Raw genomic sequence first — 26,610 nt, forward strand, 5'->3', positions numbered from 1 at the left:
AAGATATCCATCAGAATACATCCTCATATAGTATCATTGTTGAAGTGTATAATGATCTCTTAGTTCTGCTCATTTCACTCAGCATCAGTTCATGTAAGTCTTTCTAAGTCTCTCTGTATTCATCCTGCTGGTCATTTCTTACAGAACAATAATATTCCATAACATTCATATACCAAAATTTACCCAACCATTCTCCAGTTGATGGGCATCCATTCATTTTCCAGGTTCTAGCCACTACAAAAAGGGCTGCCACAAACATTTTGGCACATTTCCCTTCTTTAGTATTTCTTTGGGATATAAGTCCAGTAGTAGCACTGCTGGAGCAAAGGGTATGCACAGTTTGATAACTTTTTGGGCATAATTCCAGATTGCTCTCCAGAATGGTTGGATTCTTTCACAACTCCACCAACAATGCATCAGTGTCCCAGTTTTCCCACATCCCCCTCCAACATTCATCATTATCTTTCCCTGTCACTTTAGCCGATCTGACAGGTGTGTGGTGGTATCTCAGAGTTGTTTTAATTTGCATTTTTCTGATCAATAATGATTTGGAACATTCTTTCATATGAGTGGAAATGGTTTCAATTTCATCATCTGAAAATTGTCTGTTCATATCCTTTGACCATTTATCAATTGGAGAATGGCTTGATTTCTTATAAATTAGAGTCAATTCTCTATATATTTTGGAAATGAGGCCTTTATCCGAATTTTTAACTGTAAAAATGTTTCCCAATTTGTTACTTCCCTTCTAATCTTGTTTGCATTAGTTTTGTTTGTACAAAAGCTTTTTGATGTAATCAAAAATTTCTATTTTGTGATCAATAATGATCTCTAGTTCTCCTTTGGTCACAAATTCCTTCCTCCTCCACAAGTCTGAGAGGTAAACTATCCTATGTTCTTCTAATTTATTTATGATCTCATTCTTTATGCCTAAATCATAGACCCATTTTTATCTTATCTTAATATATGGTATTGTGTGGGTCCATGCCTAGTTTCTGCCAGTTTTCCCAGCAGTTTTTGTCAAATAATGAATTCTTATCCCAAAAGTTGGGATCTTTGGGTTTGTCAAACACTAGATTACTATATTTATTCACTATCTTATTCTGTGAACCTAACCTATTCCGCTGATCAACTAGTATTATTTCTTAGCCAATACCAAATGGTTTTGGTGACTGCTGCTTTATAATACAGTTTTAAATCAGGTACAGCTAGGCCACCTTGATTTGATTTTTTTTTTTAATTAATTCCCTTGAAATTCTCGACCTTTTGTTCTTCCATATGAATTTTGTTGTTATTTTTTCTAGGTCATTAAAATAGTTTCTTGGGAGTCTGATTGGTATAGCACTAAATAAATAGATTAGTTTAGGTAGTATTGTCATCTTTATTATATTTGCTTGGCCTATCCAAGAGCACTGAATGTCTTTCCAATTATTTAAATATGACTATTTTTGTGGCAAGTGTTTTGTCATTTTGCTCATATAATTCCTGACTTTCTTTTGGTAGATAGATTCCCAAATATTTTATACTATCGACCATTATTTTGAATGGAATTTCTCTTTGTATCTCTTGATGTTGGATTTTGTTGGTAATGTATAAAAATGCTGAGAATTTATGTGGATTTATTTTGTATCCTGCAAGTTTGTTAAAGTTATGAATTATTTCTAATAGCTTTTTAGGAGAATCTTTGGGGTTCTCGAAGTATACCATCATATCATCTGCAAAGAGGGGTAGTTTGATTTCCTCATTGCTTACTCTAATTCATTTAATCTTTCTCCACTCTTATTGCCGAGGCTAGCATTTCTAATATAATATTGAATAGTAATGGTGATAGTGGGCAACCTTGTTTCACTCCTGATCTTACTGGGAAAGGTTCCAGTTTATCGCCATTACATATGATGTTTACTGACCGTTTTAAATATATGCTCCTTATTATTTTAAGGAATAGTCCATTTATTCCTATACTCTCAAGTGTTTTTAGTAGGAATGGATGTTGGATTTTGTCAAATGCTTTTTCTGCATCTATTGAGATGATCATGGTTTTTGTTAATTTTGTTATTGATAGTTGATTATGCTAATAGTTTTCCTAATACTGAACCAGCCCTGCATTCCTGGTATAAATCAGATTTGGTCATAGTGTATTATCCTGGGGATGATTTTCTGTAGTCTTTTTGCTAATATTTTATTTAAGATTTTAGCATCAATATTCACTAGGGAGATAGGTCTATATAATTTTCTTTCTCTGTTTTCAACCTACCTGGTTTAGGTATCAATACCATGTCTCTGTCATAAAAGGAATTTGGTAGGAGTCCTTCAATCCCTATTTTTTCAAATAGTTTATATAGCTTGTTCTATTTCTTTTTCTGAAATGGGACTATTTACTTCTTCATCTGCTAATCTGAGCAAGCTATATTTTTGAAGGTATTCTTCCATTTCATTTAAATTATAGAATTTATTGGCATAAAGTTGGGCAAAGTAACTCCTAATTATTGTTCTAATTTCTTCTTCATTAGTGGCAAGTTCTCCCTTTTCATTTTTAAGACTAACAATTTGCTTTTCCTCTTTCCTTTTTTAAATCAGATTTATTTAGGGTTTGTCTATTTTGTTAGTTTTTTCATAGAACCAACTCTTAGTTTTATTAACTAATTCAATAGTTTTTTTTTTTACTTTCAATTTTATTAATCTCTCCTTTTATTTTTAGAATCTCAAGTTTTGTGTTTGTCTGGGGGTTTTTAATTTGTTACTTTTCTAGCATTTTTAGTTGTAAGCCCAATTTGTTGGCCTTCTCTTTCTCTATTTTATGCAAGTAGGCCTGTAGAGATATAAAACTTCCCCTTATTACTGCTTTGGCTGAATCCTACACCTTTTGGTATGATGTCTCATTATTGTCATTTTCTTGGGTGAAGTTATTAATTATGTCTATGATTTGCTGTTTCACCCAATCATTCTTTAGTATAAGATTATTTAGTTTCCAATTATTTTTGGTCTATTTTCCCCTGGCTTTTTATTGAATGTAATTTTCATTGCATCATTGTCTGAAAAGGATGCATTTACTATTTCTGCCTTACTGCATTTGATTTTGAGGTTTTTATGTCCTAATATATGGTCAATTTTTGTATAGGTTCCATGAATTGCTGAGGAGAAAGTGTACTCCTTTCTATCTCCATTTAGTTTTCTCCAAAGATCTATCATATCAAACTTTTCTAGTATTCTGTTTACCTCTTTGACTTCTTTCTTTTTTATTTTGTTATTCTGAGAGTGCAAGGTTGAGATCTCCCACTATTATACTTTTACTGTCTATTTCTTCTTGCAGCTCTCTTAATTTCTCTTTTAAGAATTTAGATGCTGCACCACTTGGTGCACATATGTTTAATATTGATACTGCTTCATTATCTATGCTACCCTTTTAGCAAGATATATAATGCCCTTCCTTATCTCTTTTAATTAGATCAATTTTTGTTTTTGCTTGATCTGAGATGAGGATGGCTACCCTTGCTTTTTTGGCTTCACCTGAACCATAGTAGATTCTGCTCCAACCTTTTAGCTTTATTCTGTATGTATCACCCTGTTTCAGGTGTGTTTCCTCTAACACCATATTGTAGGATTCTGGCTTTTAATCCAGTCTGCTATCTGCTTCCTCTTTATGGGGGAGTTTACCGCATTCACATTTAAGGTTAAAATGACTAATTCTGTATTGCTTGCCATCATGTTAACCCCTGCTTATGCTTTTCTCTTTTCCTTCCTCCTTACTCCCTTCTCCAGTATTAAACTTGTGAGCACCACTTGCTTTTCACAGCCCTCCCTTTTTAGTATCCCTTTCCCACCTTAGAGTTCTTCCCCCTATTTTATCCCTTTTCCTCCTAATTTCTGTATTCCCTTCCCTTTAGCTTACTCCTTCCCTTTTCACTTTTCCCCTCCCACTTTTCAATGAAGTAGAAGGAATTTCATCATAAATCGAATATGCCTATATTTTTCTCTTTAAGCTAATTCTAATGAGAATATGATACACACTATGTTCATCCCCCTCCATTCTTTCTCTCAGATATAATAGGTTACCTTTGCCTCTTCGTGAGATGTAGTACCACCACTTTACCCTTTTTTCTGATATAATTTCCTTTTCACCTCTAGTTTCTGGAACAAATTATATACATGTGTTCTTTATATATCTTTATGGCAGAAATATAGGTCTCAAATTTTCTTTTTACCTTTTTAGAAATCTCTTGAGTTCTCTATTTGGAGATCAATTTTTTTTTTTTTTTTTTTTTTTTGTTTTTGTTTTCATCAATAATAGATGGAATTCATTTATTTCATTAAATGTCCATCTTCTTCCCTGGAAAAAGATGCTCTTTTTTGCTGGGTAAGTTATTCTTGGCTGCATACCAAGTTCCTTAAGCTTTCGGAATATCATATTCCGGGCCCTTCAATCCTTTATTGTGGATGCTGCTAGATCCTGGGTAATCCTTATTGTGGCTCCTCTATATTTGAATTGATTTTTTTCTAGCAGCTTGTAATATTTTTTCCTTCTTCTGATGGTTCTTGAACTTGGCCACTATATTTCTTGGCGTTTTGATTTTTAGGGTCCCTTTCAGTAGGTGATTGATGAATTTTTTCAGTGTCTATTTTACCCTCTGTTTCTATAATGTCTGGGCAGTTCTCTTTGATAATTTCCTGGAAAATAGTGTCCAGGCTCTTTTTTTTCCTCAAATTTTTCAGGGAGTCCAATTATTTTCAGATTGTCTTTCCTGGATCTATTTTCCAGGTCTGTTGTCTTTCCAAGAAGGTACTTGACATTCTTTTCCATTGTTTCATTTTTCTGATTTGCTTGACTGATTCTTGATGTCTCCTTGAGTCATTCACTTCTATTTGTTTGATTCTGATTTTCAATGATGTATTTTCTTCATTCACTTTTTTATATCTTTTTGTAATTGTCCAATTGAGTATTTAAGTGAGTTTTTTTGTTCTATGGAATTTTTTTTCCATTTCACCAATTTTATTTTTGAGAGAGCTGTTTTCTTTTTCCAACTCACTAATTTTGTTTTTCAAGGATTTGATTTCTTTATCCACTCTATCTTTAAATGCGTGGGATCACTTCTCCAGACTCTCTTGCCAAGCTTCCCTTTCCTTTTCCCATTTCTCTTCTAGCTCTCTTGTGAGAGCCTTTTTGATTTCTTCTATGAGAGTTTTGTTTATTGAGGAGCAGATCATATCCCCCTTAGGGCATTCCTCTTGGGACAATCTGCTGTTAGTCTCCTCAGAGTTTGAAGTCTGCTCTCTATCCTTATAGAAGCTATCAATGGTTAGAGCCCTTTTAAATTTTTTGTTCATTTTGTTAGACAAGAATCAAAGAAAACAAATTAATAAGGAAAATAAATGGTCTTCTTGGGGGGTGGGGGTGGTAGGGGCTGGATGGTGTTACAGGGCTTCATCTACTGATTGCAGGAGACAGCAGTAAGGCACTAACAGGACAGCGATTGTTGTGCTGCATCTGCACTCTGAGGCTCTAAGAACAAGCTGAGTCACTCCGGGTAGGGCTGGGAGTGGCCAGGTGTGGAGCGATGCTGGCTTTTTGGGGCTTTATTCTTTACGTCCTGTTTTTACACCTTCTCTGCTGATCCTGCCTTGCTTCCAAGACAGAATATCCACACTGGGGTAAAGGTCATTCTGCAGAAACAGCAAAGATCGAACCCCTCCTCCCTCCTGTCTTCCAAGTTTGAGCTGCCTGCCTGGGCAGGATGCATTTTCCCCCCACCCCTAAGCAAAAACAGACCCTTTCTGGTGAATTTCAAGGATGTCTTCTGTTGGTGATTATTTGTGGAGTTTTTTTCCGGTCATTCACCAAAAGTGATTTTCCTGAGACAGTTTCAATCATGTCACTATCATCACCTCTTCTCCTATCCCCAAACTCAAACTCCCAATAGCTTCCCATTGCCCCCAAGACCAAACACTATTGTGTTTCCATTGTGATTCCAGTGTTCACAGCCCCTCATGACCAAGGTCTCCACTCCCTCCCCCTTTCCCTATCCCCTGATTCCCAGTCTTTTGTCCAGTGACTCTGGCCTCTTGATGTTCCACAAACAAGACACTTCATCTCTTCGCTTCTTACATTTCTCTTGCTGATGCCCATTCTCAGAACACTCATTTCTACCTGCTGCTTTTCCTAGACTTCTCTAAGTGTCTCTCTCTCTCTCTCTCTCTCTCTCTCTCTCTCTCTCTCTCTCTCTCTCTCTCTCTTTCTTTTTTTTAATAGCTTTTTATTTACAAGATATATGCATGGGTAATTTTTCAGCATTGACCTTGCAAAAGCTTACGTTCCAACTTTTCCCCTCTTTCCCTCCACCCCGTCCCCTAGACGGCAGGTAGATCAATATGTGTTAAATATGTTAAACACAATATATGTGTACATATCCATGCAATTGTTTTGCTGCATAAGAAAAATCCTGACTTAGAAATAAGGTAAAAATAGCCTGAGAGGGAAATCAAAAATGCAAGTGGACAAAAATAGAGTGGAAATGCTATTTAGTGGTTCACACTCATCCCCAGAATTCTTTCACTGGGTATAGCTGGTTCTCTTCATTATTGAACAATTGGAACTGATTTGGTTCATCTCATTGTTGAAGAGAGCCATGTCCATCAGAATTGATCATCATGTCGTATTATTATTGAAATATATAATGATCTCCTGGTTCTACTCATTTCACTCAGCATCAGTTCATGTAAGTCTCTCCAAACCTTTCTGAAATCATCCTGCTGGTTATTTCTTACAGAACAATAATATTTCATAACATTCATATACCATAACTTATACAGCCATTCTCCAATTGATGGGCATCCATTCAATTTCCAGTTTCTAGCCACTACAAAGAGGGCTGCCACAAACATTTTGGCATATATGGATCCCTTTCCTTTCTTTAAGATCTCTTTGGGATATAAGTCCAGTAGTAACACTGCTGGATCAAAGGGTATGTACAGTTTGATAACTTTTTGAGCATAGTTTCAAATTGCTCTCCAGAATGATTGGATGCATTCACAATTCTACCAACAATGTATCAGTGTCCTACTTCTTTAAGTCTCATCTAATCTTCCTTGTGAAGAAAGCCTTTTTCAACCTTTCTTGATCTTAAAGCCTTCTCTCTCTTATTTCCTATTTATCTATGCATAGCTTTCTTTGTACATGTTTGTTTACTTGTTCCTTACCATCACCACCTTCCCTTATCAGATTGTAAGCTACTGGAGGTGGAGATTGTTTACCACTTTTTGTATCCCTAGCACAGAGTACAGTTTCTAGATACACTAGTCACTTAATAAATGCTTATTGATTGACCAGTTGCTATCCTATTCAACACAACTCAAAATATTTTCCTCTTAGGGCTTGTGTAATTCCCCTTTTTCCCCATAATCTTTTTTCACCTAATTTGTGACCAAGATTGCTCATTGCTCATTAAAATTAGTCAGCCTTATTTGTTTACATTATACTTAATATTATCTTGATTTTGTATTCCTCACTTTGCCTTAGTTCACATAAGTCTTCCTATCTTTCTCTATATTATTCTTTGTTTCTTACTGCATTATAAAATTTTATTATACTTATATGGCACAGTTTAATCAGCCATTCCTCCATTGTAGGCACTTATTTTTGTTTCCAATTTTTTGCTGACACTGAAAATGTTGCTATTTGGTATATGTGATATTCTTCTGTATTAAACTTTCTTGGGAAGCATAGATAAAGATAGAGAGATCTATATATTCTCTACATATCTTCCTGGCAGCAGAATTTCATTTAACATTTTATTTTTCCCCAGTTATATCAAAAACAATTTTTAACATATGTTTTTAAAACTGAATTCTAAATTCTCTTTCTCCTTCTCCATATCCCCATCATTGAGAAGGCATGTGAAGTTGTGTAAAACATTTCCATAAAAGTCACATTGTGAAAGAAAATAGATTTCTTTCTCCCCCTAAAAAAAATAAAAATAAAAATAAAACAAAAAAAAGTGTGCTTCAGTGTTTTTTCAGGCACAATCAGTTCTTTCTCTGGGGAAGGATGGCATTTTTTATCATAAATCCAGATCAGTCTTGAATCTTTATATTGCTGAGACTAGCAAAGTCATTTGCAGCTGCTCATCCTACTCTGTTGTACATTTCACTTTGCTTGAGTTCGTGGAAGTCTTTTCAGATTTTTCTGAGAGCATCCTGCTTATCATTTCTTATATAGTACAGTAGTATTCTATCATAATCAGGCATTCCCCAGTTGATGGGCATCCCTTCAATTTCTAATTCTTTGCCCTAAGAAATGAGCTGCTATAAATATTTTTGTATATACAGGTTCTTTTCATTTAAAAAAAAAATCTCTTTTGGGATATGTGTTTAGTAGTAGTATTGTTATGTCAAAGGGTATGCAAGCTTTTTATAGCCTTTTAGTCATATTTCCAAATTGTTTTACAGGATGGTTGAATCAATTCACAGATTTACCAACAAAGCATTAATATTTCATTTTTCCCATGTTCCTTTCAACATTTGTCATTTTCCTTTTCAGTCCTGTTAGCCAAGCTAATATGCATGAGGCAGTACCTCAGAATTGTTTTAATGTTATTCTTCGATCAGTAGTGAGTATTTTTTTATGTAGCTATAAATAGTTTGACTACTTCATCTGAAAACTCATATTTTTTGATCAGTAGCCGAATTTCTAGGTCAAAGTCCAAAAATATTTTAGTATATTTTCTTTTAAAATTCCAATTTTTTTTTTAAGACCTCTTAGGGCAAATCATAGCTCTATCAACAGGGAACAGAGTATTACTACTGTCTCTGTCTTCCCACTATGTTATGACATTGACTGTTTTGTTTCTTATCGTCATCTTTGATTGGTAAGAAATAAAACCTCAGTTTTGCTTTAACTTGATTTCTCTTCTTAGTAGAAATTTTAAGCCTCTTTTTTGTATAATTTTTGATGGCTTGTAATTCCTTTTTTGAAAAAAAATATATATATATATGTATATATATATGTATGTATATATCTTTTGACTATGTATTAGGATATAGTTCTGGAGCCATTCTTTACATAATTTGGATATTGAACTTTTAGAGATATAGTTAAGCTTTGTACTGGCTGGTCTACATCATGGAATTGAACTGATCCAAAATCCTCATCTCTGCTTCCTCCTTTCCCTTTTATTTCAGGATTACTCCATTGAAGAGGAGCTTCGACAGCTGCTGGCATCTTTGCCTCAGACTGAGATAGACCATTGTATCCAGTATTTCACATCTTTGGCTCTGAGGGAAAGTAGTCAATCTCTAGCTGCTCAGAAGGTAAATATATTCATACATTCATTCAACAAATATTTATTTGGCACTTACTATTGCTAAGATATAATTGTGATTTCTAAGTGCTTGTTACATATAGTAGAAAAAAATACAATAGTTTTTTTAAAGTTATTTATAGGAAAAAAGAATTCTTGGTGTTAGCTTCAGATAAGTTCACTATCAGCATCTCTGGGTCCTGAGGAGTCCTTTACATAATAAGCTTCAGTTTACTATTGTCTCTTCCTTCATTCACCTATACTGAAGCTACTTTGCTTGAAGGATAGACTATTCCAGGAGCAGCAAGTTATCTTGAGTTAATGTCACTTTGTGATTAAATAGGAAATTATTTGACTGTCTCTTGTATCATTTGTTTTCTTCTATCCTGGGGGCTTCATTCTGAAAATTTTACTTCAGGCAACCTCTTTAATTGGTAGATAGAAACATTATTAACTCATTTTCTCTTTTCCCCTTTCTCCTTTCTAAAATGAACTTAATTAACCTAGTTGATAAGAATAAGAAAAGTGATATTTCTGTATGAGGAATAAGGTTCAAATTCATAAGGTTCAAAATTAAATTAGAAATAATAGAGTATCAGTATTAACAATTTTGGGAAAACCCAGGATAATGAATTTTAAAAATTCTTTTACCTTTTTGCCAGCCTCTAAATAGGCAACTAGATGGCACAGTGGATAGAATGCTGGCTTCACATGCTTAACTATAACTATGTAATCTTGAGCAAGTTATTTAACCCTGTTTGCCTGAGTTTCCCCATCTGAAAAATTATTTGGAAAAGGAAATAGTAAACCAATTCAGTTTCTTTGTTAAGAAAACTAAATGGGATCACAAAGAGTCAGACATGATTAAAAAATGACTGGACAACAACATCTAACTAAACTTGTTTTTGTTTTTTTTTTTTTAAATACCAAACATTCAAACTATTTCTTATTCAATTTCAGTGTTATTTTTATTTTTTTTTTAAAAGATTGTTAGTATTGCAACAGTATTCTTTCAATTACATAGTGTGTGACATAGTTTGGGGGGGGAGATAGGCTAGCTTTTTACAAAGCTAGCTATCATTTCTATTTCTGTTTTTTTGTGTGAAAATCATAATACATAAAGATAACCTAGATGTAAACTTTTGGAATATGAAAGTTATGAATCTCCTGAAAAGGTATCTTAATAAAAAGTTTTTCCCCAACCAGTTTCTCTTACTTAAGGACACTTCTGTTTCACAAATATGGATCATCATATTTTTGTGTCTACTTGAGTCAGATGAATACTAATTAGTATTGTGACTTTTGTAATCCTTAGGAAAATAAGAAAGATAGCGTGGGGTTGCTAATATCCTGACTTTCTATTAACATTTCTTATAGAATAGTAGTTGTCTGATGTGTCTTTGAGAGTGCCAAAGAAATGTACAATTATGCATGTTGACTATGGTTATTTTCTAATCTTATTAGTGATCTTATGAATCAAAGGCTTGGATATATCTACTTTATCACTTTTTTTTTTTATTTTAAGTTTTTTAAAAATTGTCTTTGTTTTTACTTTTTCTTTCTGAATATAGTCCTCTTCCTTCTACCCAAAATCATTCCTTATAGCAAAGAATTAGAAAATGAAGAAAAAAAAGAAAGCCATTCAGCAGAATTAACCAACATATCAGTTGAGTCTGACAGTATGTGCAATGTTCCTCTCAGCTTCAAAGAAAAGCATTTTGGTTTGATTATTATAATTAATGTTCAGTTTCTTGTTCTTTCATTTACGTTATTGTAAGCAAAATATTTGTTTTCCTCATTCTGTTTTCTCTGCATCAGTTCGTGATAGTCTCATATTTTTCTAAATTTTCTGTTTCATAATATTCAATTAAATTTGTTTAGCCATTCCCAACAAATAGAAATCTATTTTGTTTCTAGTTTGTTACTACAGAAAGTGCTACTATGAATATTGTGGTGTTTTAAAGACTTTCCTTTTTATCTTTGATATCCTTGAAGTATATGCCCAGCTGTGGGATCTCTGTACTAAAGGATGTGGACATAATGGACATCTTAGTCATGTTTTGAGCATGATTCCAAAATGTTATTCAGAATGGTTGGACTAGCTCATACCTCTACCAGTAATACTCTAATACCATTGTTGATACTGTAAAGTGTTAGGTTCTTACTAAGTGCTAAGTTGGTACTTAACAATTCTCTAGCTCAGAATTTACACCTTTAGTTCAAATCTTTAAGGGAGTCTACACCTTTGAAGGAATACTTTAAAGGAGAAAATTCATTGGCTATAAGTAGTTCCCACAAGAAGGAAAGGTAGTCTAAATTGGGATAAGAACAAGACTTCCCCAGAGAACTTCAGGGAAGCTCGAGGAGATTCAGAGCCAGGATTCAGGAAAAAAAGGATTCTAGATTTCTACCTTCACTCTGGCTGGAGGCTCCAGAAGCCTCCCAAGAAACCTGCTCACAGAGGAAAAGATTCATAGAAAAGAAATCTCCTCCCAGAGAAGGTTTGAGACAACAGGACATTACAGTAGAGTAGTTGTCTTCCCACATCTTCTTCAGCATCATTTCTTTCTCAGTTTTCTTGTCATGAGGTAAAACTTCAGGGTTGCTTTGGTCTGAATTTCTCTAATTATTGGTAATTTGGATCAATCTTGAAATTTTCTTGAAATATTTAAATTCATGATTTAATATTTTCATGGAAGTTAAACTAGGGATATAAGTAGTTTTTTTTTTTTTAATCAAAAAGCTTTTCTGTTATTTTTCACTTTTCATCTTTTGTTTTCAAAGAATGTATGTCTGTGAGTTATCTTGATGTTAACGATGTTAATATTTCTTTGTGACTTGATTTTTAGAAATGTAGGTCTTCTGAAAATAATTATATGGAACAATGGATAGAGTGCCAGGCAGCAAACACTTCCTAGGTGTGTGATCCTCAGCAAATCACTTAACTCTCTAAGCCTCAGTTTCCTTATCTATAGAACAAGCATAATAATAGTATCTGCCTCTCAGGATTGTTGTGAAAATCAAATGAGATAATAATTTTAAAGCACTTAGCACAGTGCTTGGCACATAACTGCTATATAAATGTTACTATTATCATCATCAACAATATCATTATTAAGAGGATAATATGAGAAGGAAATCTCAGGTTATTATTTCTGGCGCCCAATCTGCATTCAATCTCTATAATTCTTTATCTGGATTTGGATGACATTTTTCCACCCATGATTAATTCTTTTAGGCACAGCAGCTCATAAAGATAATCTACTAAATGTGAGGGGATTGTACCTTTATTGATGAAGACTATGCTCTCTTATGGGGGGAAAAAAGACAGCTTTTAAAAAATACCCAGTAAAGCAATTACTATCAAGCAGTTAATCAGTGATCATTTCTTTAGTGCCTACTCTGTTTCAGGCTCCTTGCTATGCTACTGAGAATACCAGGACAAAAGGGAAATATTTCCTACACTCTTGGAGCTTATATTTTACTGGGAAATGTAATAGGTTTGTAGATAAGTAAATACAGGATGTGAGTAAAATAAATAATACACTGATGAGGTACTAACAACTGGGTGTTAGAAGAAGAAGCCTTCTGAAGGAGGTGGTATTTGAATTAAACAATGAAAGGAACTAAGAGTTCCCAGAAGTAGAAGTGAGAAGGGAGAGTGTATTAATCATGGAACTGGAAGATGTAACTTCATCATTTTTAGAGAACAGGAGGCAGACCAGAATGACTGGAACATAGAGTGTGGGAGTGGGAGTAATTTGTAATTCTTTAGAAAGAAAAGCTGGAAAAAAACAAATCTTGTGGCTCTTGCTTTTCTATTGCTCTATGACTAAATATTGCCTCTCTGTGATCAGTCATATTTTTAAAGGTTGTAGGGTTTGATTTTGTTGTTGTTTTTTTTTTTTTTTTTTTTTTTTTTTTTTTTAAAGAAAGACTGAAGCCATATTGTGAAAAGCATCAAGCGTCAAATACAGGAATGTATATTTTAGCCAAAAGGCAGTGAAGAGCCACTGAAACTTCTTCAGCAGAGCAGCGGCATGGTCAGACCTTTGTTTTAGGAATATCAATTCAACATTTATGTGAAGAAAGGATTGGAGAAAAAAATGGATAGTTGTAGGGAAGACAGCTATGAGACTATTACAGGAGTCCCAGGCAGTGGTAATGACTGATTAGACTATGGTGATTGTAGTGTGAGTAGAAACAGCAGTAGACATGAAAGAGTGGCTGACATCTGTGTCTAAAAAAGATGATTGTGGAGACTGAATGTGGATCACAACAGAGTATTTAATCTTTTTTTTTTTTTTTTAATTGTTACTTACTTGCTTTTTTTTTTTCCCCTTTCATTTTTTTCCCTTTATTTGATCTGATTTTTCTTGTGCAGCATGATAAATGTGTATAGAAGAATACTTGATAAATATGTATAGAAGAATTGCACATATTTAACTCATATTGGATTACTTGCTATCTAAGGGAGGGGGAGGGGGAAAAAGGAGGGAGAAAAATTTGAAACAAGATTTTACAAGGACAAATGTTGAAAACTATCTTTGTATGCATATTGAAAATAAAAAGCTATTACTATTATTAAAAAAAAACAAAAAGGAAAAAAAAATAGAAAGAGTGGCTGAAGAGGCAGAATCAACCAAACTTGGCTTACTAGTTAGATCCTGGCACTGTAACACTGGTCACAGTGTTGAGGTCAGAATGATTGAGGTAGTGATTGTTATCATTTACTATTATTGTTTTTGTATACATGAGAATACAGGCTTAAGGATGTTAAGTGACTTGCCTAAAGATTTCTAGGTGACAAATCACGGACTTGAAATATGAGCACCACTATACCAACATTAAAACCATTACTCTTTTCCATTCATACTTTTTTTTTTTTTTTTTTTTTTTTTTTTTGAGGCTGGGGTTAAGTGACTTGCCCAGGGTCACACAGCTAGGAAGTGTTAAATGTCTGAGACCAGATTTGAACTCAGGTCCTCCTGAATTCAAGGCTGGTACTCTATCCACTACGCCACCTAGCTCCCCCAGTCATACTTTAATAAAATCAGATGTGAAGAAGTACTTTTTTCTGGCTTTAAGCTCTTTTGGAGTTATTTGGAAGGATTAGCTTTGTTTAGCTTGCTGCCAATTAAGAGTAATGGTTGGAAGTTGGAGAAAGGCAGATTTTGCTTCAGTGTAGGAAAAACCTTTCCAACAGCTTGAAGGATGTGCTGCGTCTAGAGCTAGGTAGTAGGTCTCTCCCTAGGAGATGTTTTCAGGAGAAGGCTAAATTCAGTTCAGTAACTAATTATTAGTTATCTAGAGAGAACTTGTTGAAGATATTTGAGAAAAGATTACTATATAATCAACCAGTGAGGATATATTAAGTATCTATTATGTGTAAAACTCTATGGATACAAAAGCAAAAGTGAATTAGCCCTTGTATTTAATGAGCTTACTTTTTTTTAATTTCTATTTTTTTTATTATAACTTTTTATTGACAGAACATATGCCTGGGTAATTTTTTACAGCATCATCCCTTGCACTCACTTCTGTTCCAACTTTTTCCTTTCCCTCCCTCCACCCTCTCCCCTAGATGACAAGCAGTTTTATACATGTTAATTATGTTATAGTATATCCTAGTGTGCAGAACCGAACAGTTCTCTTGTAGGTAAAAATAACCTGGGAAGAAAAACAAAAGTGCAAACAGTTTACACTCATTTCCCAGTGTTCCTTTTCTGGGTGTGGCTGATTCTGTCCATCATTGATCATTTGGAAGTGAATTAGATCTTCTCTTTGTCAAAGATATCCATTTTCATCAGAACTGATCATCATATAATATTGTTGAAGTGTGTATAATGATTTCCTGGTCCTGCTCATTTCACTCAGCATCAGTTCATGTAAGTCTCTCCAGGACTCTCTGTATTCATCCTGCTGATCATTTCTTACAGAACAATATTCCATAACATTCATATACCACAATTTACCCAACCATTCTCCAATTGATGGGCATTCATTCATTTTCCAGTTTCTAGCCACTACAAAAAGGGCTGCTACAAACATTTTGGCACATACAGGTCCCTTTCCCATCTTAAGTATTTCTTTGGGATATAAGCCCAGTAGTAGCATTGCTGGATCAAAGGGTATGCACATTTTGATAACTTTTTGGGCATAGTTCCAGATTGCTCTCCAGAAGGGTTGGATTTGTTCACACTCCACCAGCAATGCATCAGTGTCCCAGTTTTCCCGCATCCCCTACAATATTCATCATTATTTTTTCCTGTCATCTTAGTCAATCTGACAGGTGTGTAGTGGTATCTCAGAGTTGTCTTAATTTGCATTTAGGAGCTTACATTCTAATTGGGAACATATATAAGTATTTTGAATATAAGTACAAAGTAGTTTTAGTGAGTGATAATACTTGCAGCTGAGATGAAAAAGGAGAATATTCCAAACATGGGGACACCCAGACCAGAGGCACCAATATAGACAATGGAGTTGTGTGTAGTATAATTGTAGAGTATGGTATAGTTAAAGATTAGATGATTTTTGAGATTCCTTCCAATTTTGAGAATCTTTTATTTCAATTCATGGTAATAGTACATTTGAAATGTTCTTAACTGTGTTTGATTTTTCAATTGTAAATAGAATCACAAAAACAAGAGTTATGAATTTGAATGAGAAACATCCATCCAAATTCTAAGCTTAAGGTACATAGAAGTAAATCCTGTTTCAGAAATAGAGGTCAGATTGCTTAGAGAAACAATCAGGAAGTTTTGGAGGGTATTAAGTAAATTTTAGAAAAAAATAATGTGATGAATTAGTTAAAAACTTGGGAATATATTTGATGAGATTCGGCGCAGGGCAGAGAGATGTAGGAACCCCCTTCTGAAAAGCACAAGTCCTTCGTAAATGAATGAACTTGAAAAGTTAGACTGGCAAAAGAAGTTTATTGGCACTGGGAGTCAGCTTTTGCAAGTTGACTTCCTTAGTAGGAGGGTCCTGTCAGAGAAGTAAAGTTCTTAGCAGAGAAATCCTGGCAGAGAGGTAAAGAGGGGTGTGGTCCTGTTAGGGAAATGTGTATGTGAGAAAGAGGTTAAGAGAATGTCTTTTCAGCTGCCCTCACTGGTAGCTATGCCAAGGGAGGTTCCTTGGCCTATCATGATTCCTACTTTGGCCTCTCTGCAAGCAGTTGAGCCCGGTTGCCCCTTTTTTATAATTGAAACTTTAGCTAGTGGCGAGGTGCAGTTTGAGTTGAAATCAGGCAGAAATCTTAGGGAATTGAATAGAAATGTCGGTGGAATGAGGTTACTGCCCCCAGGCCTAGATTTCCAGGAGAATGGGACCATCTATCTTCAGCTTAATGGAAATCTAGATCTCCAGCTTGGACTGAGTAGGTAGGAGTGTCCTGGAATTGCACATATTTAACTAGTTCCACCAAGATAAACAGAATAGTTTCATTCTTGAATCTTATCTTGATTCCCTGGGGTGGGTCTTTTGCTGGGGAAAGGGTTCTATGAGACTCTTTCTTTCTAGGAGTTTCCATCTCATGTCCCCCCACAAGAGAAAAGGGGTTGGTGTTTCGGGGCTCCCTTCCTCATGTTGATTAAAATTCTTTTAGAAAACCCTATTGTTCAAATTATAAGTCTTTCTACTCTGTATTTACTGTTCCTTTCTGCTAATATGTGATATGCATCCCTATCTGTTTGAGGTTATCAGTTTTATGTTATAGTGTTATTCTTTATTTTTTAAAATAAGTTTTTCTTGACATTTTCTGCCTCTTACTTCACCACTGTATGCCATGTATTTCTTTTTTTTCCCCTCCAAGAGAGCATTTAATTCTGTATGACACTGGAGAAGAAAAAAGGAAAAAAAAAATTTTTTTTAACAACTAATCAATACATTGAAAAAGTCCAAAAACATGTCATTTTGTAATAACTATGGATCTTCTGCCTTCTCTTCATTTGAGGCCCACTTGATTTTTATAATTTTGTTACATTCCCTTTTAATTCTATGTGTGTGTCATTCATTTCCATTATTGTGTATATTATTCTCTTGGCTCTGCTTACTTTATGTATCACATATTAATTTTCTCTGAAAAGGGTTTAGTATCATGGATACTAAACCCTTTTAAGAAAAAATTGATTTTTTTTTGTCTCATTTTTTTTTTTCCATTTGGCCACTTCCCTTCTTATCCCTGTACAGATTCCCTCTTCTGTTGTAAACATTGTATTATATGTTCCTTTAGTTACTTTACTCTTTTTTTTCAAGTGTCTCTGTTCCCACTGGTTTTCTTCCCTTCACTCCTGATTCACTGTTCATTTTCTATTCCCCCTTTCTGTCTTCCCCTTCAACTAATCCTGTTCCTTAGTTTTGTTTGTTTGTTTGTTTTTGCTTAGATAATTAGGGGTTAAGTGATTTCTCTAGGGTCACATGGAAGTGTTAAGTGTCTGGGCCAAATTTGAACTCGGGTTTTCTTGACTTCCGGGCTGGTGCTTTATCTACTGCCCCTTAGCTGCCCCTGTTCCTTAGTTTTTAAATTTCATTTTTTAATGTCCCTTTCCAGAAAGGATTTTTCTTACTTTCTTCATTATCTTCCCTTTCTATTTAGAACCTCATTCTTCACTTCTCTTTTTTCAGTATTTTTCATAAAATCAGTCTTCCAAGATTTCCATTCTGAATTTTTTCTCCTCTAGGTGTTTTATGCCACTTGTCTTATATGAGTTACTCCATGGAGTCCCTTTTTCCATTGTACCTCACTCCCAGAACAGTCTCACTTATTGCAGTTGTCAGCCTCCTCTACCCTCTTCTGTATTCTCTGATTGATCTTTTTTCTACATTTGCTTGGAAATCTCTTCCTTGGGTTCATGCTTTTCCACTTCTCCAGTTGCTCCCAGGAGTTCTAATTCCCATTCTCCCAGAACTAAATCTCTCAGAACTTGCTCTGATTTCATTTACATTTTTTTTAAAGGTATTGGTAGCATATAGATGAAATCTAGCACTTGTCTGGGTTATATCCAGTTGCTGAATAAATATCGTAAATTGTATTTTTCCTCCCAGTGAATTTTGCTCAATTTTTTCTGATTTTAGGGTGGCTTATGGTGTTTTGGAGGAAATGGACTTCCTTATGCTGAAAGTTTGGGTGAAGTTCCTTCGGCAACTGTAGAGATATTTTGTTTGGAGGCTTTACTGAAACATTCTGAGGTAATTGAACATTTAAAATTTAATTTAGAATATAAAAAAATTCAAATCATATTCTTACATAAATTAAATTCTATAACAATGATTTTTAAACTTTTTCAACTTTGAGACTGGTTTTGTTTTCAGGAACTCTATTGAGTTAAAGAAAGTTGGGCTGACAGGTTATCATATATGTAAACTTTCCAACTGAACCACACATTTTTTTTAGGGAATTTACAAAGTTGTTTCTTGGAACATTGACATTGCATTTTGAAAATCATGTTTGTTTAATATAGCCTGTGAGCTCTTGGCATTCTGGTCCCCCTTTTTTCCTGTCATGGAGTTAAGAGCTCAGCACAGAGTAGAGCAAGAATGTATGTTTGAACATAAAAGGAAGTTGCTTGAGTTTTGGTGGTTTAAAAATGGGGAGTGAATTGATCAAGATCTCTTTTCAGGATTCTTACTCATTTGAATTTTATGATCCAGATTGATAAGATTTGAATATTGAAAGTTAAAAGAAATGTCTTGAAGTTATTCTGTAAAATTAGTGAGTAGTGGAGGTGGTTCAGTGTATGGTGGGGGAGTGCAAATGAGTTGTAGCATGAAGCAGTTTTTGTGCTGTTGTGCCCCATGTATCCTTTTCTTTTTAATTATTTTTTGGCCCTCATCTTTCTCTTTTGTTGCACCTTGTGTCTTATTTTTAAACTTTCAATTATAATCTCAATTCCATTTTGTCTTTTTCTCTGATATCCCCTTATTGATTTTTCCTTTGCCGTTGTTTTGGGCTAATTAGTGGAAGTTATAGATGTAACTTAGTCTTCTAGTAGTTAAGTTCAAAGTTGTTGTTCACACCTGACTGTGCTTATGCAGAAATGAGATAACTTTCTTCCATAGTGGAGACTTCAGGATTTAAATGGGGCTTTTACTAAGCTTAGAAAAAAACTTTAGACTGAAAATCAACTGCAGACACCAACTCACAACATAATTTGACATAGAAAGTCATTGTCCTAATTATTTATTTGATCTAAAGAAAATTCATAGCAAAATGAAGATAGAATGTTTATCACATTTGTGGGATTTTTTTTTAATGATTCTGATAGTAAGGAACATTTTTTTTCTTCCACTTAGTGTGAAATTTGAATCTTTTTTACTTAGCTCAGGTTAAGTAATAAATGAAATGCAATAGTTTTCCAGGTTTGGTGATTCATCTGGTCAGTTGCCTGTCTTTAAGATGGTTTTTATATGTATACTGAAACTTAAATACTTAAACTCAAATGGTCTGTATATTTTATAGTATCCAAATGTAATATATTTTTATGTTAGATTGCCACACATTGCGATAAAATTGAAGCAAATGGCGGCCTGCAACTACTCCAGAGAATATACCAACTTCACAAGGACTGCCCTAAAATACAGAGAAGTATAGTTCGTATTATTGGAAATATGGCATTGCACGAGCATCTTCATTCAGCTATAGTCCATTCAGGTAACGAGTTAATGTATTTAAGTACTCTGTTTGGAAATTTTTTTTTTTAAATTGCATTATGATTTTAAAAGGTAATTAAAATTGATAATAGTTTAGTTGTATATCTTGAAGCCTAAGACATATTCTTCTTAGGATAAAGCTATTGATATTTTGAGTTTCTTAGGTAGATTTGGAAGTATAATTCTCAGGCTTATGTTCTTAATCTCATCAACTTATTGTTATGTTCTTTTTGCTAAAGTTCTAACTTCTAATATTTCATGAGACATGGGGGTGATCCTGAGTTCTTTTGAGTATGTATGCAGTTAATAGACTTTTGGTTTGTTATCTGAGGACCAGCCTTGCTAAAGTTGTGAAGACTCTTTTCATAAGAATTCCCCCCCCCCAAAAAAAAAACCCCTAACAATAAACAACTAGATATCCTCTGCCAAAATTGTAGAATCTTAAAGAAACATTCAAAGCTGAAGTGTCAACATATTTTGAAATAGGTCATTAATAATATCCAGTATTTCTTACTTGAGCAAAGCAAAATTTATTAATTTTATTATTTTATAGCGAATCTGTTAGAGGATTGACTATAAGTCTATGAATTATTATGGGTACTGCAGTTTGTTAAATCATCTACTAAATCACAAGGAGAATGATGATTGTATCAGTACAAATACAAATGAAATCACATCCTTGAAATATGATTGACAGATGCTATATTATGGTTCTATAGAAAGCTATACACTGTGAATTTTTCCTTTTCCTTTCCATTTCTGATTTAGTAACTATTAGTTTTTCCTTGAAGTTTACATGCCATTTTCAAAATTGCTGTGTTAATATCTTTAGGATTTGGGATATTGGAAAGTATCCTTTCATTTTTTTCTTACTTATTTAACAAAATAAAAAGCTAATATTTCACGATTTTGTTTTTTGTTTTTTTTTCCTATTGATTACTCTACTAGATTTCCTGTAAGTTTACACAATATGTTTTTATTTTTATTTTTCATTTTTTTGTGCATAAGTTGAAATTACATCCTTGAAATATGATTTACAAATTGTTTGGACATGTATACATATATTGTATTTAACTTATACTTTAACATATTTAACATGTATTGGTCAACCTGCCATCTGGGGGAAGAGGTACAGGGAAGGAGGGGAAAAGTTGGATTAAAAGGTTTTGCAATTGTCAATGCTGAAAAATTACCTGTGCATAAAATTTTTGTAAAAAATAATTAAGTTAATTAAAATTTTAAAAAATAAACAATCTGTTAATACTTTGTGCATTTTGGCTAATACATGCTATTTGAGTTGCTTACAATGAGATATTAAATACTCAGTTATTACTATTTTCCTCCAATATATTTTTAAAATGAAAACATGTTTAATAAATATTTTTAAAGTCTTAAAAAAAAGAAATATAATTTACAGAGATGCTATATTTTGATTCTCTTGAAAGCTATATATTTTGAATTGTGGCTCTTTTCCTTTCCATTTCTGATTTAGTGTCTACTTTATTTAATTTTTCTTTGACGTTTATGTGCAGTTTTCAAAATAACTAATGTTGGTGTTGCTAAGGATTTGGGATATTGGACGGTATTCTTTCATTTTTTTCTTACTTTTTTAACAAAATAAAAAACTTTAATATTTGACTGTTTTGTTTTTTTTTTCCCTATTGATTACTCCTTATTAGATTTCCTGTAAGCTTACACACTATGATTTTACATATCTTTATTTAAGGTACTTTTGGGGGCAGTTAGATGGCGTAGTGGATAGAGCACTGGCCCTGAAGTCAGGAGGACCTGAGTTCAAATGCGGCCTCAGACACTTCACACTTCCTAGCTGTGTGACTCTGGGCAAGTCACTTAACCCCAATTGCCTCAGCAAAAAAAAAAAAAAAAAAAAAAAAAAAAAGAGGTACTTTTGGGTGTAATGTTCTGATTAGCTCTCTGGAGGTCCTCCCAAAGGGCCTTGGTTTCAGTAGAATAATCACCACAATAATAGGAATAAAGTCCAAAGTCTTTATTATCTACTTCATAGACTATCTCCTTCACTTGGGACCAAGCTAGCTTTCTGGGGGAACTTCAGATGAGCCTTGATCTTAGTGGAGGAATGCAGAAGGCAAGAGAGCCACCAGGATAGTGGGAGATGGAATGTCTCTCTTCTAGTCCTTGTTAGCTCTTAATATATCTTATTGTAGGATTCTTACAAGGTGCTAAATCGGTTGTCTAATATAGCATGGTACTTAACAGTTCTCTAGTTCAGAGTTCATATCTTTAACACCTTTAAGAGTTTACACCTTTAAAAGAGCATATAAAAGGACAAACCCCCTGGAAGCTCCAGGAGATTCTGAGCCAGGATTCAGTCAGGAGATTCACAAGTCTAAAGGACAAGCCCACTCATAGACTTCCAGGAGTTTCACAAGCCCACAGAAACCCACAATCTCACACTCTTGGAGGCATAGTCTGATTCATTCCAACTTCCACCTTTGTGCTGGCTGGAGACATTTGGTCAAGAGCTCTCAGTAACCAAGGAGAGAGATAGTCCTCTATTAAAGCTAACTGAGGCCAAGGAAAGAGACAAGACTTGGAAAGAGAAAATAAAGGATTTGGACTTTAACTCCTGGCTGCATTTGAGGTGATTATTGAAACTGAACTGAAGCTAAGACTGCCTCCAGAAGCTCCCCAAGAGATCTGCTCCAAGAGAATGATTATAATTTAGAGAAAAGAACATTACAACTGTGAATTGACTTCCTAGATTACTCCCCTCAGTTCTCTTAAATATTCAAAATAACTTTCTTCTGATGAATAACTTAATCTTTTCTTTTTAGAAGAGGATGGGTCAACCTCTTCAATGAATTGTGATGATTTAAAAAGTTCCAAGAGACATAATTTTTGGGGTAATTTAATCATATTATTAAAAAGGCCAGAATTTTTATTAATAAAATGTTTGTTGTTTGGCCATTTTTCTTCAACCAAAGACCCCTCATGGTATTGGGCTCATAGTTCATAGAATGCTCTTAGAATAGTAGGTGATCCTACTTGGAAGAGTAGGTAGTCAACTTTGATTAGTTAATGAGAAAATGAATATTATAATGACAAGGGTGGGCTATATTACAAAGAGGGTCAAGAGAGATAATTTCTCACTGGCTAAACTAAGGTGAGATTGCTGTTATCAAGTCAGTAGCCTGATTATTTTGGGGTAGGGAAGAGTTGGATTAGAGTTGCTTCTTATCACCTTTAATCCATTTCCTTAAAAAACAAAAAACAAACAAAAAAAAAAACCCTTACCTTTTGTTCTGCCTCCTTTCTGAAAGATAAAAGTTTATAAGGTTTTTTAAGCTAGAGAAATTATCTAATAATAATTTAATCTAACTCACTTTTACTAAAAATAAGATTTTTTTATTTTATTTTATTTTATTTTATTTATTTAATTTTTTTTTTTGGCTGACTGACTTGCCCAGGGTCACACAGCTAGGAAGTATTGTCTGAGCTCAGATTTGAATTCAGGTCCTCCTGACTTTAGGGCTGGTTCTCTACCCCCTAAAAATAGATTTTTAATGTACATCCTCAGTAGAGAGCTCAGCTGCTTTAACTAGTGGGCTTTCTCTCAGGTTTGTTTTGGAGGTCTTTTTTTTTTTTAAATAATAGTTTTTATTTGCCAAATATATGCATGTAACTTTACAACATTGACAATTGCCAAACCTTTTGTTCTAATTTTTGGCTTCCTTTCCCCCTTCCCCCCCAGATGGCGGGTTGACCACTACATGTTCAATATGTTAAAGTATAAATTAAATACAATATATGTATACATGACCAAACAGTTGTTTTTCTGTCCAAAAAGAATCGGGATTTGAAATAGTATACAGTTAGCCTGTGAAGGAAATCCAAAATGCAGGCAGACAAAATTAGAGGGATTGGGAATTCTATGTAGTGGTTCATAGTCATCTCCCAGAGTTCTTTTCTTGGGTGTAGCTGGTTCAGTTCATTATTGCTCTATTGGAACTGATTTGGTTCATCTCATTGTTGAAGAGAGCCACATCCATCAGAATTGATCACACAGTATTGTTGTTGAAGTATATAATGATCTCCTGGTCCTGCTCATTTCACTCAGCATCAGTTCATGTAAGTCTCTCCAGGCCTTTCCGAAATCATCGTGTTGGTCATTTCTTATAGAACAATAATATTCCATAATATTCATATGCCACAATTTATTCAGCCATTCTCCAATTGATGGGCATCCACTCAGTTTCCAGTTTCTGGCCACTACAAAGAGGGCTGCCACAAACATTCTTGCACATACCGGTCCCTTTCCCTTCTTTAAGATCTCTTTGGGATATAAGCCAGTAGTAACACTACTAGGTCAAACAAAGGGTATATACAGTTTGATAACTTTTTGAGCAGAGTTCCAAATTGCTCTCCAGAATGGCTAGATGTATTCACAATTCCACCAACAATGTATCAGTGTCCCTATTTTCCCACATCCCCTCCAACATTCTACATTATCTTTTCCTGTCATTTTAGTTAATCTGACAGGTGTGTAGTGGTATCTCAGAGTTGTCTTAATTTGCATTTCTCTGATTAATAATGACTTGGAGCATCTTTTCATATGGCTAGAAATAGTTTCAATTTCTTCATCTGAGAATTGTCTGTTCATATCCTTTGACCATTTATCAATTGGAGAATGGCTTGATTTCTTATAAATTAGAGTCAATTCTCTATATATTTTGGAAATGAGGCCTTTATCTGAACCTTTGACTGTAAAAATGTTTTCCCAATTTGTTACTTCCCTTCTAATCTTGTTTGCATTAGTTTTGTTTGTATAAAACCTTTTTAACTTGACATAATCAAAGTTTTCTACTTTGTGATCAATAATGATCTCTACTTCTTCTTTGGACATAAATTCCTTCCTCTTCCACAGGTCTGAGAAGTAAACTATCCTATGTTCCTCTAATTTATTTACAATCTCATTCTTTATGCCTAGGTCATGGACCCATTTTGACCTGACCTTGGTGTACGGTGTTAAGTGTGGATCAATGCCTAGTTTCTGCTATATTAATTTCCAATTTTCCCAGCAATTTTTGTCAAACATTTGAGTTTTTATCCCAAAAGCTGGGGTCCTTGGGTTTGTCAAACACTAAATTATTAAAGTTATTAATTATTTTGTCCTTTGGATCTAACCTATTCCACTGATCAACTAGTCTTCTTAGCCAATATCAAATGGTTTTGGTAACCGCTGCTTTAGAATATAGTTTTAGATCTGGTACAGCTAGGCCACCTTCATTTGATTTTTTTTTTTTTTTTTCATTAATTCCCTTGAAATTCTTGACCTTTTGTTTTTCCATATGAACTTTGTTGTTATTTTTTCTAGGTCTTTAATATAGGTTTTGGGGATTCTGATTGGTATAGAGCTAAATAAATAGATTAGTTTAGGTAGTATTGTCATCTTTATTATATTTTCTCACCCTATCCAAGAGCATTTTTACAATTGGGGCAGCTAGATGGCACAGTGGATAGAGCACCAGCCTTGAATTCAGGAGGACCTGGGTTCAAATGTAGTCTCAGACACTTAACACTTCCTAGCTGTGTAATCCTGGGCAAGTCACTTAACCCCAGCCGGGGGGGGGGGGGGGGGGGGGGGGGAGGAGATTTTTTTTTTTTTCCAATTAGATCAATTAATTTGTGTGGAAAGTGTTTTATAGTTTTGCTCATATAGTTTCTGATTTTCCCTTAACAGATAGATTCCTAAATATTTTGCACTATCAGTAGTTACTTTAAATGGAATTTCTCTTTGTAACTCTAACTGTTGGATTTTGTTAGTGAAATATGATGATTTATGTGGGTTTATTTTGTATCCTGCAACTTTGCTAAAGGTGTGAATTATTTCTAATAGTTTTTTAGTAGAATCTTTGGGGTTCTCTAAGTATACCATCATATCATCAGCAAAGAGTGATAGTTTGGTTTTCTCATTACCTACTCTAATTCCTTTAATCTCTTTCTTCACTCTTATTGCCAAAGCTAGCATTTCTAATACAATATTGAATAGTAATGGTGATAGTGGGCAACCTTGTTTCACCCCTGATCTTAATGGGAATGGTTATAGTTTATCCCCGTTACATATGATGCTTACTGATAGTTTTAAATATTTCTTTTGTTTTTAAATAAATTCTCTTTAATATCCAAATGTAATATTCCTGAATTATCCCTAACTCTTAATGTGATGATAGGCTATTTTTCTGAGCATACATTTCCTGAATGATTTCATTTCTTCTGTTTCTCTGATTCAAGTCATCAGTGGGAATATATCTCAGCTTGTATATGTCTAACAAACTACATGGCAGATTATATTGAAGTCTAAACTGGAATTCAGAAAGATCTGCCTCTAAGATCATAATAGTTCTGTGACTGTGGCAAGTCCATTACTCCTTGAATAACCTAGGCAATTCCTTGAGATAATACATGGATGGTTGCAATCTGAATTAATGTACCTATATACCACCACTTTTTCAGTCCACCCTCCCTTTTCTAATTCTTTGCTACCACAAAAAGAGTGAAGAAAAATATTTTGTACATATAGCTTCTTGTTGTTTTCCTGATTTCTTTGAGGATATAGACCCAGTAGTGCTTTTGCTGGATCAAAGGGTATACACAATTTTATAGCTCTTTGATTATAGCTCCAAAT

General features: G+C 34.2%; 1 protein-coding gene across 3 annotated transcripts in view; it reads left to right on the top strand.

The window, feature by feature from the left end:
- SERAC1 (serine active site containing 1) overlaps nt 1–26,610 on the top strand; it is a 94,458-nt gene that overhangs the window by 23,920 nt on the left and 43,928 nt on the right. For all 3 annotated transcript variants that reach the window (XR_012489152.1, XM_074309433.1, XM_074309434.1), the window contains exons 8-10: nt 9,172–9,300; nt 18,369–18,482; nt 19,782–19,944. Coding sequence is in view for 2 of the 3 variants with exons in the window: in XM_074309433.1 (XP_074165534.1) it covers nt 9,172–9,300; nt 18,369–18,482; nt 19,782–19,944 (406 nt within the window). In the remaining variant the exon portion in view is untranslated. The remainder of the gene's footprint in view (nt 1–9,171; nt 9,301–18,368; nt 18,483–19,781; nt 19,945–26,610) is intronic.

The sequence above is a fragment of the Sminthopsis crassicaudata genome, chromosome 4 (genome assembly GCF_048593235.1).
Source record: "Sminthopsis crassicaudata isolate SCR6 chromosome 4, ASM4859323v1, whole genome shotgun sequence".
NCBI classification, from domain to species: Eukaryota; Metazoa; Chordata; class Mammalia; order Dasyuromorphia; family Dasyuridae; genus Sminthopsis; species Sminthopsis crassicaudata.